Below are 17,865 nucleotides of genomic sequence, written 5' to 3'. Positions count from 1 at the left end.
AGAGGACATTAGGTCGAAGCTAAAGAACACAAATAAACTACAGACTTTCATTATTACTAAAATTACTAGTAATGTAACATGCTAACAATAGGGCAAACTGTGGGGATATACAGAAACTCTGTACTATTTTAGCAATTTTTCTGTAAATCTAAAACTGTTCTTAAAGTCTGACAAAGAACAGACTTGTGGTTGTCAAGGAAGGGGGAGGGATGGATTGGGAGTATGGGGTTAGCAGATGCAAATTATATAGAGAATGGATAAACAACAAGGTCCTACTGTATAGCACAGGGAACTGTATTCAGTATCTTGTGATAAACCATAATGGAAAAGAATATGTGTGTGTGTGTGTGTGTGTGTGTGTGTGTATATGTATAACTGAATCACTTTGCTGTACAGCAGAAATTAACACATCATTATAAATCAACTACACTTAAATTTTTTTAAAAGTCCATTTTTAAAATGTCCTGTTTTATCTTCTTGCCTTCCAGTTAATCACCAGCACAAGCCACACAGGTGATTTAATTAAGAGGAAAGAGAATAGGTGAGAAAGAAAAGGCAAGGCTGAGTCCAGAAACAGGGTCACGAAGAAATCAATCCAAGGCCAGAAATGGTTGCAAAGTCAAGGAAAAGTTCCTGAGTTCACTTTGTAGTTAGTTTGAGAATATGCTCACAAGGGTCTGGACTGTTTCCTCCAAACCTTCATTCTTGTGATTCAGGTCAACTAATTATATACAAAATATATCATCAGGGATCCCCAGTTAAGAAAAAAACATATTATGCAAAGAGCAATATTTAATTTAGTTTTTTTCAAAGATTGAAAATAAGCTCTGTGTGTCTCTAAAGAAGTAGCTAAAGAATCTATGAAATGTGATTATATTTCAAGACCTATAGGATCCAAATATCTGGTGTAGCAGGTAGTTCAATTTCCCCACTATTAGAAACATGTCAGAAAATTAATATAATAAATATTAAATCTCAATTAAAACCTAAGATAAAATAAGAAGTAACCTTATTACTCCCCTCTAGGGTAATTTTAAATTATATCTGAACTAATCCTGAAAGAAACATAGGATCTTTCTTTTAGAGGCTACTGGAGGACCTGGGAAAAAGTACCCTAAGGGAGGGGCGGTGTGTAAGCCTATTTACTGTAGTCAAGGAAAGAAAAGTACGTTATGGGGCACACAAATAATTTATTTGACAAACTTGCCCCTACTCTCAAACTCATTTTCTGGGAGTAAAACTGACATGCTGCCTTAAAATCAAGACTCTTGCAGCAAGTGATTTTAATTTTAAAGGGGAGCCACAGTACAGAGCCCTTCTTTGTAAACCTCATCTGCATTTCCTTAATAGCCAAGGTTTTCACTTCACAGAACCAGATTTTGCATTCTCCAATTATCTCCAGCTTGAAGGTTACAGAGTAATCTAAATGGGGGAGGGGAAGTTTACTGAAACAGCTGTAAACACAAACTAATCAAAGCAGTATTTGGAGGCCTAAAATCTGGCGGCCCTTTACCCCTTTAGACGATCAACTGCCTCCCAGCAGGGTAGGAACCTACCAATAATTTACATAAGAAATTAGCAACCAGAATTTACATCTGAATGGCACCCCCAGAAGCCCATGGGGTGTTAAGTATCTGCTTATCTAAATTGCCTCTAAAAATAGCTTTACCTTCCTTTAAGTCTTAGGAGTCTTAGGTAAATAGAGGATTTCCCATGAAGAGAAGGTGGTATGCTGAAACAAAACCAGGCACTGTATATCCCTATTTCACTGTCATTTTCATAAGGAAAATTTCAGGGCTGTTCTGCCTTTGAGGGAGGGAGGACTCTTAGAACTACCTTAGAATGAGCCAAGCTGGAAGAGCTATGGGCAAACTATAAACGATCAAATTATGAACTAATTAGAAATCAGGCTGGGATGGCCAGAAAACAGCACCGTATACCACTAAATGGAGGTAAGTGAGTATAATTTAAGTTGTTACATCACCAAAACCATGAAATACTGAAAACGGTTTATGTAGGATTTTCTTTTTAAAAGTGTGGTTAAAGCCTTGGTAGAAGAGAAGGTTGAAGATAAATAAAATGGGATTATCAAAATATGTTCATTTTGGGCTTCCCTGGTGGCGCAGTGGTTGAGAGTCCGCCTGCCGATGCAGGGGACGCGGGTTTGTGCCCCAGTCCGGGAAGATTTCACATGCCGCGGAGCGGCTGGGCCCGTGAGCCATGGCCGCTGGGCCTGCGCGTCCGGAGCCTGTGCTCCGTCCGCAACGGGAGAGGCCACTACAGTGAGAGGCCCGCGTACCGCAAAAAAAAAACAAAACAATGTTCATTTTAATCTTCTAGAGATAACAGTATACTGGATGAATGTTCAAAATATATGGAAAAGGTAAATATTAAAACACCTGATATCTCTATAATTGTTTTGAGAGTGGAACAGAAAGACGTAGGAAGAGAGATCACTAAAATAAAGTTTCTGAAAGAGTCACATTCTTGCAGGAAGCACCTGGAGCATTGAAAAAGTCTTGAGCTAGGTCTAGGCTTGCCTCTGCCACATACCATCTCAGAGAAGTCATTCAATTGCTGTGAATCTCAGTCTCCTCATCTACAAGATGGGGTGATAATGCTTGTCTTTCTTAATAGACACCTGCTATGAAATCACAGGCAATAATGTGAGTGAGAGCATAATCATTCCTCATTCCTTTCTGTAATTACTGGTTTCCAGCCTTGAGCACCCCATGCAATGATTGGAAACTAGCCAGACAATATTAGAGGAATTGGAAAAAAAAAAAAAAAAAAGGAAACCCACCATCTGTAGTGCAAGACCCTTCGGGGGCAGGTTTTTGTGAATAGGGAATTGGTGGGCTATTTGAATCAGACATTTCTTCATCATCTTCATCATCTTCCATTTCATTTACTGTTAGATTGTTAGAAAAATCCAGGCTTCCATTTTGAGTGTAGCGATGTACCAAATCTTTATCCAGGTCCTCCACCTTGGGTTTTACATCTGGGTAAGCAAATAAATCATAGCAAACTTAATAAAAATGTTTGTGGGAAAATAACCAAAAGAAAAATTCATAGTTCTGAAAAATATCTGAGGACAGGGAGACTGGCATTGGCTAACATTTAACCCATTTATTTCAGATATCCCCAGATTTGGAGATCCCACTTCTATTAGAAGGAGTCTAGAAATGTGTGGGACTGAGAAACTTACCTGCAGATGAGAAAGGATGCTGGTCAGGGTCCAAGTAAAGCTGGGAAAAAATTGGTCTTGGTACCACACTACTACATCTGAGAGAGGCTTCTATGGAGTTGTGGAGAGCTTCTTCAAATCGAGCAGATTTCAGTTGCCCAGCATATGAATTCCCCATGGTCTACACTACCTCCCAAGGAAAAAGAGAAAGGAGAAAATTGATACAATTAGAGGGCCATATGTCTGCAAAGTACACAGATAGCTGATATAAACTATACCCATATATCCTAAGATTGGAACTATATGAACTTTACCTATATTTCTGGAGACAAATTATCAATTTATCTGTTACATCACTTTTGCTTCTTGTCTTTAGAATCCAAAGGGGCTTTCAAAAAGCCCCTTTAAGGGATCTTGTATCTGAGGATCAAACCATAATAAGTGCTTTAAGTGAAGGTTCTCCAACTAGTAAATCAAGATTGGCCTGTCAGTCGTGAAGCCCAGCATGGTGACAATGGGGCCACATCTTCTTAAACTGGTGGGCTGCCAAAACCCCATAGGAACACTATCAGTGGTTTCAGAGTAAATATCAAATTACTTCTCTCTCTACTAAGATCTTATTACCCTAGGAGGGAAAAAGAGTCTTCTCTGGAAAAAAAATAAAAGCTTTATGATAATATATTTGACAAATTCCTGAAAGCAAGATTTGAGCCTTTTAAAATTCAAAGAATTTGTTCATGTATTGTTAGTATTTATTTGAAAAACAATGTTATTTCTTTTGCTTAGTTTGAATCACAGTCTTATTTGGGACCCTTTAGGAAAGTACAGAACAAGAAGTTTTGAAGTAATCGCCTTTACTTCTCATCACTAGTTACAAAAACTTCCATATATATCAATAATAACTAAATTTATTGGGTGCTAAATGTTGGCTATGCTAACGATTGGTCTGAGGTCCCCAAGACCCTTTCTGGGTTCCATGAGGTCAAAACTCTTTTCAAACTATTACTAGGATATCATTTGCCTTTTTCATTCTCATTCTTTCATACGTTTACAGTGGAATTTTCCAGAGGCTATATGATGTGTGATATTGCAACAGATTGAATGCAGAAGCAGACAGACTACTCTTTTCACTAACTTTTTTTGGGGGAAATACAGTTATTTTTCATGTTATTTATGTTGCTATATAATGGGCTTATTGTTAATTTTTTAAATTAATAAATACTTTGAAATTTTCTTAATTCTAATAAATATAATATACATAAACAAAACTCAATCATTTTTAGGAGTATAAAGGGGTTATGAGATGAAAAGTCTGAGAACTGTTGGGCTAGACAGTATACCAAGCACTTCCCCAAAATTACTTTATTTAATCCTCAGTATTCTGAAGTAGGTATGACCTCTTCCCACTTCATAAATGAAAAAACTGAGGCTTGGAGAAGCCAAGTGACTTGCCCACTATCACCCCACTGGTAAAGGTCAGAACCAGGACTCAATATCCAGATGACAAATTTTGCACTCCTAGAGGATGGGCTCAATTTGGGTAAATCTCATTTCAAGAAACGCAATTTTTAGAATATCTTAGCTCCACTTTCCCCATCAAGGAGAGGGGTAGATATTAAATTTCATCTGTATCTCCAACTCTGACTGACTCCCTGGAGGACTATTTGAGAGGACCCTGAGCATGCATCAGGCTCAGCAGGTAAAGTGAGCCAAGATCCAGTGGTGATGACCCATGAGCAGAGAAGGGGTGATGCATACCACATCTCAACCCTCCTCTCAGGTTTCCTAGATCACACAAAGGAGCTCCATAGGAGATTTTGGTGGCCCTGAACTGCTTCTATATATAGCAAAGGAGGCTTCTTACATGATTCCTGGTAGCAGTGAATAGTATACAGAGATTCCCATCAGAGGGTCTTCAAAGCTTTGTTGGAGATTCCTATGATTTGGAGGAAAAGCTGTAATCATATTTTAACAACCTTTCTCAAAGTAGGTAATAAGAAACCAAATGCCATGGATTTAAATTACTAGGCTCCTCTTCACAAGAAAAACCTATTTTGTAACTATGTGAGGTGATGGATGTTAACTAAACTAATTGTAGTAATAATTTTGTAATATATACACATATCCAATAGTTATGTTGTACACCTAAAACTAATACATGTTATATATAAGTTACATCTCAGTAAAACTGGAAAAAATTACTAGGTTCTTTCTTACAATAAGTACATACACAAAAGTATACATATAATATCCAATTCAAAGTTGTAAGTGGCAGAAAATCAACAAAGCCTGTCAAATGAAATTTTCCTGAAATACCAAGTTTTTGCCCAAGCTTCTAAAACCCCACCAGTACAACTATAAACATTTAACTTTTCTAAAGCAATTTATTTTTCAACAGAACCACACATAATCAAAACAGGGTGTGGGTTGGAAGAGAAATATGCTGTGTCACTAGTTTATGCATCTAAGTCAAAATTGAATAGCCATTTTACCTTTCTTCCTTGTTGAAGGGAGAAAAATACCAGGAACTAGCACAGTCAACCATGGGATTTTTTATCCGTGGAGAACAATGGAATAACTTCAAAGGTGGACCTTTAGCCTTTCTCCAGAGCACCAAATGCCTAGAAATCTTGCCTCTTCTTAATCTATTACCTGCTCAACAAATTATCTTCCTTTCATCATTGAAAACCTACATTCTCCAAGAGATCTTTTTAGTTGAATAAAGAAGTGCCCAATTATACATGGAAGATTGCATGATCTCAATCCCTTCAATTTAAGCATAGTTTAAGGAGTAATATGACAGCTATATCAAATGAATATTGTGCTGATTAAAATATTAAAGTAACATAAACATGGGCGATCCAGTTTCACCACCATAAAACATACACATAATCCTACAACAGCATAATCCTGAGCAATACTCAGATGAAGACAACTGGAAGTACCCATGGAACAGCCTTGGGAGAGTAAAAAGAAGGGGCTGACTATTCCAGATGAAAACATGACTGGGCAGTTTTAAAAATGATAATGATAAGGTGAAGAATGACAAAACTGACCCCAAACTTTTTTGGTGCTGAGTATGGAGTTCTTCACTGACAGTTCAATGCTACCCAAAGATGGGCAGAATTCAAAGGAAAAAGCTTTTTTAGTGCAATGTATTCTTAATATCATATGCTGTAATATTTAGGGTCACTGAAATCATTGGCCTTATCCACCTAGATTACCAGCCTTCCTTTCCTCTGAATCTCAAACAGCCCCCAGGGCCTGCAATGACATAGCATCCTACTAAGAGTCAGCGTGAATAAATCTAACTTCAGGTCAGAAAATGGAGAAATACTTTTTAGAAACAGTTGTTAAATGAAATACAAAAAGAACAGACTTGTGAATTCTGTACATATGCAGATATTTTATGTCTCTGGCTGACATTAAGTTTGTGAGACTGCACCGTATTGCTTTTCCATGTTTTCTTTTATTACTGTGAAATTACACAGGGAAAACTATATTAAATGTTTTGTTATAGTACTACGGACCTTTGAGATGCAAATAGGCACTCTTGGGGTATTGAGGAAATCTCTAAGAAAGGGATCGTACCCAATATGAGCTCTTTCTGCACCATTAATTAATTGCTCAAAATACAAGTGGAATCAAGTACAAACCACCATGACAGTGTGGTTTGGTGCCTCTCTGCTCTAGCCTTTTCTCTTCTCTACAGAAAGACAGACAAAAGAAGGGCGGAGTAGAACAGGCAGCTTCTATCACTGGTGGCTTTAGGAATAGGGACTGGAGCTGTAAGGAAAAGAGTAGCTTTGGAAACAGGTGCCTGCTAATGCCTCCATCACCTCTCCTCAACTCTTTTTCTGCTGAAAATGGAAAGGAGAAGCAATACACACTGCAAGAGGCTACAACTTGATCAGTAATGTTTTTATTCCCTTTTTGTCAATGGTTTCATATTTAATAATTACTGTATTATTAATGCAGTAACTACTTTTATAGTAGTTATTAAGTACACAGGAAACAAGGAGAAAATTTTCCTTTAACCTAACTCTCCAAAGGCTTTTTTAAAGCGTCAGATCAGATTTCAGAATATATACATATATATATTCTGATTTTTCAAATGTTCAGTTATATGTGAAGCACATATCACAGTGGTATGCACCTAGCAGGCAGATGATATAACTGCTGCTGTCATTATTATTCTTACTAGTGATGGTCATAGTGGTGATGGTAGTAGCAGTAATTGTCATCATTGTTATTGTCAAGAAATGTGAAAGGAAACATTCTTTGTTGAACCATTATAATAATAGTAACATGGAGAACTTACTAACCACCAGGAAAATACTGTTACTGCCCCCATTTTTAGGAGAACCAAGGCCTAGAGAAGTTAAGGAACTTGCCCAAGGTCATACTATGAGAAAAGGCCAAGAGACAGGAGTGGACCCTAATCAGTTTGTCTATAGCAGCAGCTGTCTTAGGCTATCTAATCATGTATGCCATTCAGTTGTTGAAACACCTACAATAATGACCCAACTGGGAAATGGATACTCCATAAAGTACTCCTAAATTGGCAAGCCAAGCCAAGCCAAAATAAATAAATAAAAATCAAGGAAGAAGATTTTTGTTTGCTGATTTGTCCTTGTCTATATATATCATGGCTGCAAGACAAGGCTGAAAAGGGAGTTTGAATGTAGGATATGGGATGAATAGACACAAAACCAAGCAACAATTTAAGAAACTGAAACAAAATAAAAACACCACCTCTCTCTTCAATTAAAAAAACCCAAACCTCACTTTAAATGTTAGATGAAAGGTAAAAATGAACAAAGAGTAAATTACTTCACAAAGAATAACAAAATTGCCCCTCGATATCTTCAGGGATTTGGTTATAGGACCCTGGTGGGTACCAAAATCGGCAGATGCTCGAGTCCCATATATTAAAAGGATAGTACAGTCAGCCCTCCGAATAGGCGGGTTGATTGAATCTGTGGATGCAGAACCCTTGGATACAGAGGGCTGGCTGTGCACACATACAGGAGAGGAAGCACAGGCCTGCCCCTAGACTCCAAAGCATCAGATCAATTGGCATCATGCCCCCTGACTTTGGGAATTCTCTTGCTGATACCCGTTTGTCCCCATTGTTTTCAACTTTAGAAGATGCAGTCATGTTTCATTAATTCATTATGTGGCAAATCTAGAAATCAAAAACATTCTTATCAACTCCCTAAAATATTGGGAATGTTTACATAACTCGTCCTATCTTCCTCCAATCTTTCCCCTTTCTAAAAGAAATTTAATTTTTCTAGTGAAGACAAGAGTAAGTTTTCTAAAGAATGATAAAAAGAAATGAATTTGAGACTGTATCTTCCTTGTCTTTCTTCTCACATCCATGTAAAAAGAAGTAGTAGATTTCAGATATTGCCCAATCTATTACTGTTAAAAAGTTAACACAATTTAATTTCAATTTCCCTCATTCATCCATGGTGGGACACAATTTAGGTAGGTAGAAGTCACAAGAAAAAGACTACAATATTGATAATATGATATGAATTTACTAGAAGTTTCATAAGTACATTTCTTCTTGTAAAGATAATATCAATGCAAGCAGAAAAAAGTCTAGAAGTACATAAATAAACTATTAATATTTATCTATTGGGGTGGAGTTGGTTTGGTTTTTTTTTTTTTTTTTTTTTTTTTTTTGTGGTACGCGGGCCTCTCACTGCTGTGGCCTCTCCCGTTGCGGAGCACAGGCTCCGGACACGCAGGCTCAGCGACCATGGCTCATGGGCCCAGCCGCTCCACGGCATGTGGGATCTTCCCGGACCGGGGCACGAACCCGCGTCCCCTGCATCGGCAGGTGGACTCTCAACCACTGCGCCACCAGGGAAGCCCTGGAGTTGTTTTTAAATGATCTTTCTATTTCCTTATTGGTATCTTCCAATTTTTAAAGTAGTGAACAATATTATAACAATAAATGAAAAGGAAAATATCATATAGCAACTGAGTTAATCCCAACTCTATGACTATCCCTGAACAAGTAGTTTTAAAAATAAACTTATTACTCAAAGAGACAGTAAGAACAATGGAATTTGCAACGTGCACACCCCCACCATCTTCCTGGTACTTTAGGATTCCAGGGGAAATAAAATTCATTCCAGTGTTTAGACCAAGAAACTCCCATTAAGAGTTGGCATTTCTGGGCCTCCCTGGTGGCGCAGTGGTTGAGAGTCCGCCTGCCGATGCAGGGGATACGGGTTCGTGCCCCGGTCTGGGAGGATCCCATATGCCGCGGAGCGGCTGGGCCCGTGAGCCATGGCTGCTGAGCCTGTGCATCCGGAGCCTGTGCTCCGCAACGGGAGAGGCCACAACAGTGAGAGGCCCGCGTACCACAAAAAAAAAAAAAAAAAAAAAAAAAAAAAAAAAAAAGAGTTGGCATTTCTACTACTACCTTCTAGCATAAGACTCCAAAGCACTTTTTCCCGGTTATGATACACTTGTACTGACCCAACCATCTCCCTCAACAAGTTCTTTTGACCAAGTAAAAATATTTTCAAGGTACTGCACTTGGGCTATTAATAAAGGTTGACTTTTAATACCAACTATCTGGAGAAGGTAAGCATTAATTTTTTTAAAAGTAGTTTCTAAAAGGTTTCATCACAGTTAGTGACTAGTAAGAACAAGACAAACTCTGATTTTCTTTAAAAAAATCATGTACAGTTGGCCTTTGGTAGCAGCGGGTTTCTGCACCTAACCATGAAATCAGTCCTCAGTTGGTTAAATCCGAGGACGCAGAAGCCGGCAGATGCGGAGGACCAACTATTCTAGCCATTTTAAATAAGGGACTTGAGCATCCGTGGATTTTGGTATCTGCGGGGTCCTGGAACAAATGCCCTGTCGATACCAAGGGAGAGCTGTAGGGTGTAAAAGAAAAAGAACTGAATCTAAGACACTAGGGTTGCCTGGTTTTAATAGCAAATTAGGTTATGGAGCAGGTAGATGGGAATATATATATTTTTAGAAGGTTTCAAATTTGTAGTTCCAAGCTTTGTCTACTGAAAAGTCCCAGAAGCAATGACAATTCAATAAACAGTAAGCACTTCCTAGTACCCTGTGGTTTCCTACTAGCATAGTCACTGAAAAGAATCAAGTCTCCTTGAAGGCTCCAATTCCAGGTCTGGGGCAGGAAATACCACATTTGGAACTACACACTATGTGGTTGGTTGAATCTGTGGTTACCAAGGACTGACTATGGGACTCGAGCATCTGTGGATTTTGGTATCTGCGGCAGGTCATGGAACTGACCCCCCCAGTGGATACTGTGGGACAACCGTATACACTATGATCCTTGAACATCTTGTGCCAGAAAGCAAAGAAGCTATCAGAGACTAATTGGTCATGTCAAAAGACATAGGAATCAACATGAAGGGTTCCCATGGGCCAAAGATGAGAGAAATTGAACATAAAAGAGAATAAATGCAATGGACTGAAGCACATTTAAAATATAAAAATGCACAAATTAATTTTGCCTTTCAAGTAGAAAAAGAGAACTCCTCTTGGGAAAAACAAACAAACAAAGCACCTGATTTCATGCTGCTAAAAGGAAAAGCAAAGAGTGAAACATTTATCCTGCTCTTCCTATACTCTGAAGAATCCAAACAGCCCTGGTTCTTCAGAGTTTTTATTTTTTTGATGAAGAATTCCAATTAATAAATGTAGAAAGAATGACAGAATTTTAAGATGATCACTTCGCAACCCTTAATGCAAAATTCATTTAGGCAATGAGAATAAGCGAAACCATTAGATAAAAGGTTGATGCGGAGGGGTCTGTCACCTCCTGAACCACTGAGCAAGTTTAGCATCACTAAAAGTGAGGCAATGAGACACCGTGTGCCTCCCCATGGGAGACAATATGAAGCACACACACTACCTAGGACGTATTCCTGCCAAAGGGTGTAAGGAATGTAGTCAAACTCTAGAGCTAACTTCCATTTATAGGATGGAGGACCAAGTTAAATGAAACCAAGTGGAAACAAGCAGATTCAGAAAGAGGGACAGGTAGACAGAGCAACTGATCCAGTTTCTGCAAGGAGACAAAGTTATCTAGTTTGTAGGTAATGGAACTGGAATTCAAATTTAGACTCAAAAGCCCATGTTTCCCTCCCCCCCGACTAAACCAAGCTATTTGAAATAGAAAACAAGGTGAGAGTGAAAATGATACATTCTGTTTGTGTGTGTGTGTATGTGTGTGTAGTTGTCTTCAGTTTGAATTTTTTTTTAAGGCACAATTTATTGACTGTGCCAGGCATAGTACTAAATAGACAACTTCGTATAACTTGTCAGTGGTTTGTTATCTTTTTCTCTATAGATGTTGTCACCCACTTTCCAAAGTTTAACAATCATCCACCCAGGCAGGCAGCATTTATAGAAATCCCACCATTGAAGTGGTTAAGCACACAGGCTCTGGAGTCACGTGACCTTAATTCAAATCCTGTACCTACTACCCTGCATGATATTGGGCAAGTTACTTAATCTCTCAACTGTAAAATGGGGTAGTACAATCAACATCATAGGTTTTTGTGAGAATACATGAGAAGTTATACACATATAATATTTTTAGAATAGTGCCTGGCACAAAATAAATGTGCAGAAAATGTTAGAAGTAATATGTGGGGTTTTTTTAAGCTTGTGCTACATCGAGGATACTAAGAAAAGTTGAGGCACCTCCTTGTATGTGTTGGGCACAGCAGCAGATTTGAGGGCGTTGTTCTGGGAACAAATGACCAGCAATGTAAAAGTTCCAAAAGCTGGTATTTGGTGGTATATACAATTCACTTATTAAGAAATTTTACAATCATACGTACAAATCGTTACTGTCCCTTATAGCTATCAGATTCTTTGACTTCATATAAAAAAGTTACTTGTTATAGGCATTACTGCTTACATGTCCTTTCTCTGTCAAAAATATTCACTGATGAGAGTGATAATGTGTAACTACTAGAGCAAGAAATCAAACATGGTTCTTTCAAGTTCTCAAAGAGTCTATAATTCAAAATTAAAAACAAGCATTTATTCACAGTTCTCTCTTTTGTGCTTTTTGCATTTTATTTATTCTTTTAAATTGATATTTGTTGCTCTTAATTAAAATTAGTTGGGTCTAGTATTTGTCTGACTCCCCCATTAAATTGCAATCACCTGGGGGAAAATATTGTGTTTACAGCTGGAGTTTAAAAAAAAAAGAATACATTGAGCTTTTTTGTGTCTTATCCAATTATACATTAAACAGGTTTGAAGAGGTACTATCTCTTCCCAAGCACATTCCAAAAAAAGCACAAAATTAATGATGCATTCAAAGCAAAAGTGTAATATTTCATTTTTATTCATCTTACTTGCTGAAAATCTTTAGAAAATGCAAACAGATTAAAACACAAAGACTCCAACCTTTTTTTAATAGTTCTGTACATTTAAATCTGGGTGACTTTCTTTTGACAGTTTCTGAAGCCAAAAGTATTTTAAGTACTGAAATAAAAACCTAGCCCTAGTAACTTTATTCTAAAATTAACTGTTTTTACCAATATACTTACAGATATGCAATACGTCTTAAATTGCCATAGAAATAATTACTGTCATATGCGAACTAATTTCATAATGATTATGTAAAAACTGTCAAAATTAAAAGATAAAGGACAATGCTATTTTTCCTTTGTGACAAGGAGTTACGTGTTACTCCTGGAAATTTTACTTTCTTCCTTGAAATACCAGAAATTCTTCTGTAAAATAAACACATCTCATCAAGACTCTCTGGAACTAGTATAATTACCAGAGGCAATTGCTGTGTTAGATCAAAGAAGCAAAACAATAATAGGCAACGTGTGACCTCTACCATGTCACCAGAGACCAATTTTTCAACAGGGAGAAGAGTCAATAATCCAGAACAGAAAACATTAAATAACCAGAAATGCTTCCAAAGTGTGGCTTACCACATCCATCAAGGCTGCCACACTCAGAGAGTTAGGAGTCTCTATGGTTTCCCAGAGAACAAACTTCTGGGGATTTATCACAACAATCATTAAAATCTGCATAAAGCACCAGAGGCAAAAACCAATTTCCCAAATGCAGAGTAGAATTTCAAAAGATACTACAATGATTTTCCAAATTTCATAGGATGCTTTAACAAGTATAAGGGGAAGAACACAGATGATTAAAAAATTTTCATATAACATTCACCTAATTTTTCTTATTTACCTATCCCCACTTAATTTTCCTAAGAAATTGTTTGGAAATCAGGCTATGAACAGTAACCAGATAAATATAATTAGTAAGAACACATTAAAGACTTCTGCAGGTTTTTTGTTTTGTTTTCATAATAATAAAACAAAACAGGGCTTTGGTCTCCTTTGTAATATATGTAGTTGACTAATAAGAATTGTAAGGGTGCAAAGAGGGGTAAAGAAATTCCCACTCTCAGTAATTACAGTCAAATAGAAATACATTTAAAATTGACTTTTAAGAAGCACCACAAATAAAACTGTGCCTTGGAATCAGCAAAATCTGACTGATTTTCTTAGCTGCTACTGCTGTCTTCTTTCAAAATCAGATGTGAGTTAGGGACTGAACACACGTATCTGATTTAACCTGCAAACACCCATTCAGCTGGTAATTCAGAGAGTAGTAAAAGAGGGGCTTAGCTTAAAAGAAAAAGCACTGGAAATTCAAAGCAACTGTGAACATTCTGGTCTTATAGGGATGTGTTATTCCTGCTGCCTTCATCTTTCCACTTGGTCATCTGCTCCTGTCTTTCCATCTTCTTATCTTATTAACATTGCTAATTGTATTTGTCAGTTTTGCCACAATTTCAGTGCTACTTAAACAGCTGTGGGTTTTCTTTAGGCAATTATCAGTCACTACACTTAGGTTTCTACATTAGTTGTTGAAAGGCACTTTAACCTTGAAAAAATAGACACAGAGCACACTGCACTATTAAGCCTTACATTTATGTACATGTGGCTTTAAAATGAATAATTATTTAAAAGGAGTTAAAAAATCACACACACAAGTAATTCAAACTTATTGTAAAGTTATACATTAGCAAGAAAATGCTTAACAAAGCCTATTCTATACTACTCATCATTTTATCTTTTCCTCTTTACTATACATATTGTAATACACACATTCTATGTCTAGGTACCTGTATATAGTATATAAACTGGGCCATCAAAATACTGCCAAATTCCTCTACCTTTTACTACCTATCTGCCAGGCAACACCCTTCGAAAGTCTTCACAATCATATAAGTGGTATCTTGAAGTCATAGGCTGCATGGCAAAGAGTTCTTACCACATGCAGATTGCTCCACTTTCTCCATTTCCTTTCAAAGAGAAAATTATTTATTCTATTTGTTTTTCTTATTCTCTATTCTTGACTCTGACATTGTTTTTCTTCTTACTACTACAAAATGCACAAGAAACACAAGTCAGGGAGAAACCCAAGTTTTAAAGTTATTCATCAACTGATACCCATTTCTATGAAATACAACTAAATTAAAAAAACAAAACTTCTGTAATCCAAAAATAAATGGCACATGAAGTGCCATGTATTCCCTTTGTATGTTAAAATAAAGTCAAAGAACCTTCTAGAGTTAAGTTTTGGCATTTTTAAAGGTTTATAATATCCTGCTTTGGGGTCAGTCAATAGCTTGTTAGAATAATTTTAAAATTAATGTAAGCTCATTCCTTACCCACCTCCCCTCCCCACCCCAAGACCTGCCACTTTCTGCTCCAAGGAAAGAAAAAGGTGGTATTTCAACAGTGTAAAATTCTTCACTGAGAGACAAACATTAAAATGATAAACATTTTGGAAAGCAAAGTACACTTCAAACCCTAACTGTTCTTTCAGACCTATATTGACTCTTATAGTAGTTGCCAACATTTGGTAAGGATTATCCTTCCATTAGACAAAAGCAAGCATTCCTTAGATAAATCAGGAGTTTTTGCCATGAGACTCATAAAACCTTTTCACAACACAGATTTTCAAGAGAATCCTTTAAGGTTTTAGGAGGCTGCTCCTTTTACTCAGTAACAAAATACACCCCATGGTGTCTCACTGACCCCACTCAGCTGTCCTTTGACCTCTTCAATTGTTGAAGCCTAACTCCAGGGCCCGCAGAATTTGCCTCCCATATCAAAAAGGCAATGTTGCTTCCTCCTAGCACCTGGTGTAACAAAACGCAACAGTTCTCCCTCTCTCTGTCTCCTCTTCTCCTTCTCGGACCATTTTCCAGATGTTCCAGGCCCAAATGTTAAGCCAATACTAGGTTTCAGGATCTGCGTGGTCACCATGAAGGAACAAACAGGGACCCGGCTAAAGTGGCAATGACCCTCTTGTTCTTTTTGGCCTCAAAAGGATACGATGGGTCATAAAAGAGGAAAAGATCTTTGGCCTCTTTTGGAAATGCCAGGCTATTGAAGCACGTTTTAACTTCCAAAAGGAGGGAGCCAGTCTTGGGTTATGCCCTGAACAGACAAGAGTTACCTAAACAGTATCCCTAAATTCTAAATTCTAAGCAAACTTTTGATTTTCTTTGACATAGGAGGGAAAAAAAGACAGTATCACCATTTTTTTCTTTTCTAAATTAAAAGGCTTCCAAAAATAGAAAAAGAAAACTTTTATAAAACTTTTAAAACATACATCTCAGGATACTATTATAAGATAAAAAGTTTAAATATATGTGGTCACTAGACATGGTTTGGGTTTTTCTGCAGAGGCCAATAATCTAGATGTCTCTCTTGTTAAACAACTTGAAAGATAAAACCACAATCAACAAAGAAGAATTGAGAACTGAACTCTTATTGTCTTAATTTAGGTATACAGGAAATATAACACAGAGGCTGTTGTAAGGAAAAAAAACCTTAGAGCTGAGAAAGTGTTTTGTTTTGGGTGTTTTTTTTGTTTTTGTTTTTGTTTTTGTTTTTTTTGGTGGAGAGGATGGGGGAGGGGAGAGGAAAGCAGGGAGGAGAGGAAACAGAAGGAGAGGAGCTCTTAGAAATATCTGCTTCATCAGTTTAAGTACCAAAGATAGTAGCTTTATCTAAATTCTAAATATATTCCAAAAAATATTTGATCTTAAAAAATTTGGAAGGGGGCATATTATAATTGTACAATACCTTGGTTTATTTATTAACATTTTTGAATCACGTTCATGATTAAGTTGGGCTGTCAACACTTCAGGGAGCCTGTTGCCTAGATTTTACTTGTTTAAAGCTTTTTTGTACCTGCAAAAACATAAAAAATAATATATACGTAAAGACATGAGTTAATTTCCAAATGCATTATATTCCACAATATGTTAATTTAAATATTTACAATTCTACAAAAATTCCAATTAGAAATGGATTATCAAGCTCTTACACAACTCCATATATGTCATAAATGGCAAATACAGATATTCCTCCTTCTTAAATACTCCCCAGATGATCACTCTTTATTCTATATACTCAAAAAGAATTTCTTTTCTGAAGAGTTCCCCCTACTAAATGTAAGTTGAATAAATCTGTTAAGTCTGCATTTTGGACAGGTGTTACCATAATGCTTAAAGCCCAGAGACTATTTTTATTTTCAGAAATGAAATTAGTGAAAGGTAATTTCCTTACCCTAAGGAGTTTGAGTTTTATAATCTTTGGTGCTTGACCAAAATTTACCTTCCCAAAGAAGTATCAAAAATTTAAGACATAACTAATATTGATTAAAATTATTTTTCTACTTTTTGAAATGAATGCTTTAATAATTTCCAAGGAAGAAAGACTGCAAGAATAAAAAGAACTACAGTTTCCTACCCTTTTCAGTGGTGTATTCTTAGAAGAAATTAAAGTAAATAATTATAATTACATATAACTGGTTGAAAATTACAGTGTGCATATTATTCTCTCTGCTAGATTATAGTCAATATAAACTATTGCATGGAAAAAATAGAAAATACAGTTATAAGGCATCAAGTGAAATAAAAACTATTTGTCATTGTTTTTTACATAACTTAGAAGTGTTTCTATTTTGTAACTGGGTCTAAAAAGAAAAGAGGATTTTCCTAAGAATGTTCTAATTTCAAAATGTATATTTATGGCACTAAAACATTTAAAGTAATATTAACGTATATTTCTAAAAAAAAGCTTTCATTTTATTCTCCTTTTATGCCAACTTGAAAGAGAGAAAAGAACCATTTTAGATTTTGAAATAAAAATATCTTACCTCTCTTACTGTCAGAAGAACGTCTTCAGGCAAAAGAACAATTAAAAATGCAAGTCGCAGATTTTCAATCTCATGTATTTTGCATCCACCCACCCACAAATAGACATCTTTTTGTAAGTCAGGAGTCTTGCTCCCTCCATCCGAACCCAAGATTACCCCATATGGTCAGCAAGGTCAAACTGCATTACTGCCAATGAAACTATATGACTCCACAAGGACCTTAATGATTTTAAAAAAAGGTCAGTAATCCAATTCCAATTGCTTCAGAGTCTAAAATTGCTAATTTTTGGCCACGTGCTGCACACTTCACCTGCTAGTAATGACATTTTTGTATTTTCTTCTAATTACACTCAAAGCTAAGACCTTTGGCCCCGGGCCACAGACCCCTACTCAGGCTGCACACATTCTCTTAAACGACCTGATCCTTTGTTGTCACTCTTACTCTT

The 17,865-nt window shown here is 36.7% G+C and overlaps 1 protein-coding gene across 3 annotated transcripts in view; it reads right to left on the bottom strand.

Annotated features, from left to right (window-relative positions):
• The window catches only part of GREB1L (GREB1 like retinoic acid receptor coactivator), a gene marked incomplete at both ends in the record, with an annotated part of 129,189 nt that extends 125,824 nt beyond the window's left edge, over positions 1-3,365 (bottom strand). For all 3 annotated transcript variants that reach the window (XM_079717005.1, XM_079717006.1, XM_079717007.1), the window contains 2 exons: positions 2,804-3,001; positions 3,209-3,365. In XM_079717005.1, the coding sequence (XP_079573131.1) occupies positions 2,804-3,001; positions 3,209-3,365 (355 nt within the window). The remainder of the gene's footprint in view (positions 1-2,803; positions 3,002-3,208) is intronic.
• Between the last annotated feature and the right edge of the window lie 14,500 nt (positions 3,366-17,865).

Source organism: Hyperoodon ampullatus, assembly GCF_949752795.1.
Source record: "Hyperoodon ampullatus genome assembly, chromosome: 13".
Lineage (NCBI taxonomy): Eukaryota > Metazoa > Chordata > Mammalia > Artiodactyla > Ziphiidae > Hyperoodon > Hyperoodon ampullatus.
The sequence above is the reverse complement of the archived record's forward strand: the minus strand, read 5'-3'. Positions and strand labels throughout refer to the sequence as shown.